We start from the raw sequence: 3,089 nt of genomic DNA, 5'->3' as shown, positions 1-3,089 counted from the left end.
CTCATTCCTGTTTTTAAAGATTCCGGCTTTTCCCATTCCTGGTTTTAAAGATTCCGGCTTTTCTCATTCCTGTTTTTAAAGATTCCGCCTTTTCTCATTCCTGGTTTTAAAGATTCCGGCTTTTCTCATTCCTGTTTTTAAAGATTACGGCTTTTCCCATTCCTGGTTTTAAAGATTCCGGCTTTTCTCATTCCTTGTTTTAAAGATTCCGGCTTTTCCCATTCCTTGTTTTAAAGATTCCGGATTTTCCCATTCCTTGTTTTAAAGATTCCGGCTTTTCGCATTCCTGGTTTTAAAGATTCCGGCTTTTCCCATTCCTGGTTTTATCATTCCCCGTTCCCTTCCCCGTTCCCTTCCTTGATTCCCCGTTCCCTTGTTTTAAAGATAGCCCGTACATAATCAGCCCCATGACGCGTTTTTTTGTGTCATAACCTGCACTATGTATTAGAACTGTTCAAAGACCAAATAAACCAAAGCCTGAAACCCTATTTTATTGTTGTAGGTATCTTATTTCATTATTTGTACAGTACACTTAGAAGATTAAGATTCATCCAATAATTCTTCTATAATACATTGCCTTGTCACCAAAGTCTTTCAACAACATTGTATACTATGTAGGTAATAAACGTGATTAAACTTAACTGTAATTACTTATTACTTTTATAAAACCCGAGACTGTATACATTGGATATCTGAAATAATTTGCCTTATAGTTGGCCTTTTCTCAGGTGTACCATGTATGCATTGTTTTGCTATGTTTTGCGATTGAGGTGACTGGTGATAACACTAATGAAATAATCATTCCAAGAGAATAAATATCGCTGGCTGGCGATTTTGGATGACTCCCATTTATTACTTCAGGAGTAATATGTCTGTACTTATTGCTGTATCTCTCCTTTTCTTTGGAATTTAAATTGTATTTCTTTGCTTCACTATTTTTTTTTCATTTTGCCAAAATCAATGATTACCGGATAAAATGAATCGGATTGCTTTCTTATCACAATATTATTACCCTTAATGTCACCGTGAATAAACCCTTTACTATGAATATAAGAAAGAGCTTCGGATATCTTTTCCAGAATGTTGGCCCATTTAGGAATACTCAAAGACAACATACCCTTCACAGCATTTTGTAATGTCACACATTGTCCATCAATACTATAAAATTCGGTCACCAATAAATAGGGTTTATTTTTGACATTTGCACCAAAGAGAAATGGCAGACCTTTAAAGACAAGAATGCCAACAGTTAAGATTTTGCTTATTTAAGGCTGCATCCAACTTGCAAAATAAAGGACAACACATTAAAATTGTCATTTTTAAGCTCTTTAGCATTCCCATTGAGAGGTAAAATTATCTAACATTTTGAAATAAAATAAGTAGGGCTAATATTTACTGATTGGTAATGTATTTTCATGTTAATAAGTTAATCACTTCAATAATATTAATAAAGTGTTGTATACCTGGATGATCAAATGCACTAATCATCAGGGCTTCCTTCTCCACATCTGATGAGAGTGAATTGTCCTTGAAGTACTTTACGGCAACTATGTGACCTCTATAAACTTTCTTCCTGCAAACTCCAAATGTTCCCTCTCCAATGTCATGCTTTCCATCATCAAAGTCTTTGAGGCTAATCTCTTCAATTTGATGTACATTTCTGAATTATAAAGATGCAACAATATAAAATCAATTAATGTGTATGCAAATAAAGTTCATAAACTACACTAACTGCTGAAGTTTAAGCCTAAGTTTATACAAAAAAACTGTAAATTATGGCACATTCTGTTTATCTTACTAACAAAAGGTTTGGTTGATGTGAAGGTATCTAATTAAAAAAGACACATATGATTACAATGAAAAAGGCATATGTGAATACATGACCATCAGTGCCACATATAGGAGTAATGTATATGTACCATTGCCTATACACACTCAGAACATAAGAAATCAGATTGTATTGAATGTAAAAACTCAAACAACAGAAACTCTTTTCCACATATTTCTAGCCTTATGAAATTGTTACCCTAGTGCAAAAATCCTCATACATTTAGTTTTCTAGTCTTGTACAATTTATCAGCAGTCTGTGTTGATAAAGTTTACCAGTAAATGTAAAAAATCATAAGGTTTGTACTGGTGTCACACTTACAGATACACACAAACATATATACACTTGGCCTTCTTTAATGATTTAAGCAACATGCTCACTATATACCAATACCAACAAATAGGGTTGAACCGGGTATGAAAGGTCATAAAAGTGCTTTTTGAACCGATTTCGAATAAAAATAAACACTATTCTCTTATACTTTTAATACTTACATGTTGCTGGCACTGTGTAACATTTTTTCTTTATCCCATAGTCGCCAGAAATCTACAGCACGCTTTCTTTCTTTCTTTACACGAACGACAAGGGCCTTTATCTTGTTTACTTGTTTAAGATCTTTATTTTCGGTTTTTCGTTTCTTCTCTAATCGTCTCTCACTTTTAGACATGGATCTATTTCTCTCTCGCTGCTTCTTTTTTCTACTACGTCTTCTGAGACGAATTTCCTCGATCGTGTTTGGCCTTGAAATCCGACGTAGCTTTGCAGGTAAATGATCGCTCTGTTTACCTGATTGCACTGGGATTTCTCCCAGATCGTTACGTATCCCACCATTAGCAACTGCGCCACTCGCTGTGTGGATTGCCATGTTAAAATGCGCCATTTCAACCGACTTTACGTAAGCTCATACGACTAGATAAAACAGAGACAAGCATTTGAGATTTCTTCTTGTTAGTTGTTCCCTCGTTCGTAACAAATGAAAATTCCCGCGCGCGCCCTTTGTTTACATATGCCTTACAAATATTACCCACCCCTACTCCCTAAGAAAAATAATTAACTATTTCTGTTCGCTTATTCGAAGATAATAGTAAAGGCATAGAACAAACGATAACAAGTATCACCATTAATTCTTTCAATAATTGCACACCGTACGTTGATTTCGCAAATAAAAGTGTGTTTCCGTTTGAACACAGACATTTTTGGGCCAGCACATATTAGAAGAGCACATATTTTTACAAACAGGATGAAGCTCTTTTTGCGCACA

General features: G+C 34.9%; 1 protein-coding gene across 1 annotated transcript; it reads right to left on the bottom strand.

Moving 5' to 3' along the window:
• Positions 1-932: 932 nt before the first annotated feature.
• LOC114539577 (spindle assembly checkpoint kinase-like) lies at positions 933-2,708 on the bottom strand. The gene is made up of 3 exons (XM_028560220.1): positions 2,323-2,708; positions 1,464-1,660; positions 933-1,225 (listed from the first exon to the last, which is right to left on the bottom strand). Exons 1-3 carry the CDS (start codon positions 2,706-2,708, stop codon positions 933-935), a joined length of 876 nt encoding a protein of 291 aa, XP_028416021.1.
• Between the last annotated feature and the right edge of the window lie 381 nt (positions 2,709-3,089).

This window comes from Dendronephthya gigantea, unplaced genomic scaffold (genome assembly GCF_004324835.1).
Source record: "Dendronephthya gigantea isolate DGI-Jeju-01 unplaced genomic scaffold, DenGig_1.0 000207F, whole genome shotgun sequence".
NCBI classification, from domain to species: domain Eukaryota; kingdom Metazoa; phylum Cnidaria; class Anthozoa; order Malacalcyonacea; family Nephtheidae; genus Dendronephthya; species Dendronephthya gigantea.
The sequence above is the reverse complement of the archived record's forward strand: the minus strand, read 5'-3'. Positions and strand labels throughout refer to the sequence as shown.

Excerpts from the sequence above, each read along its gene's own strand:
- LOC114539577 (XM_028560220.1), bottom strand. The coding sequence starts at position 2,708 with ATGGCGCATTTTAACATGGCAATCCACACAGCGAGTGGCGCAGTTGCT. Across the intron at positions 1,661-2,322 it reads TTACACAGTGCCAGCAACAT|AAATGTACATCAAATTGAAG; the intron begins GTAAGTATTAAA and ends TTTATAATTCAG. Across the intron at positions 1,226-1,463 it reads TAGTGCATTTGATCATCCAG|GTCTGCCATTTCTCTTTGGT; the intron begins GTATACAACACT and ends TTGTCTTTAAAG.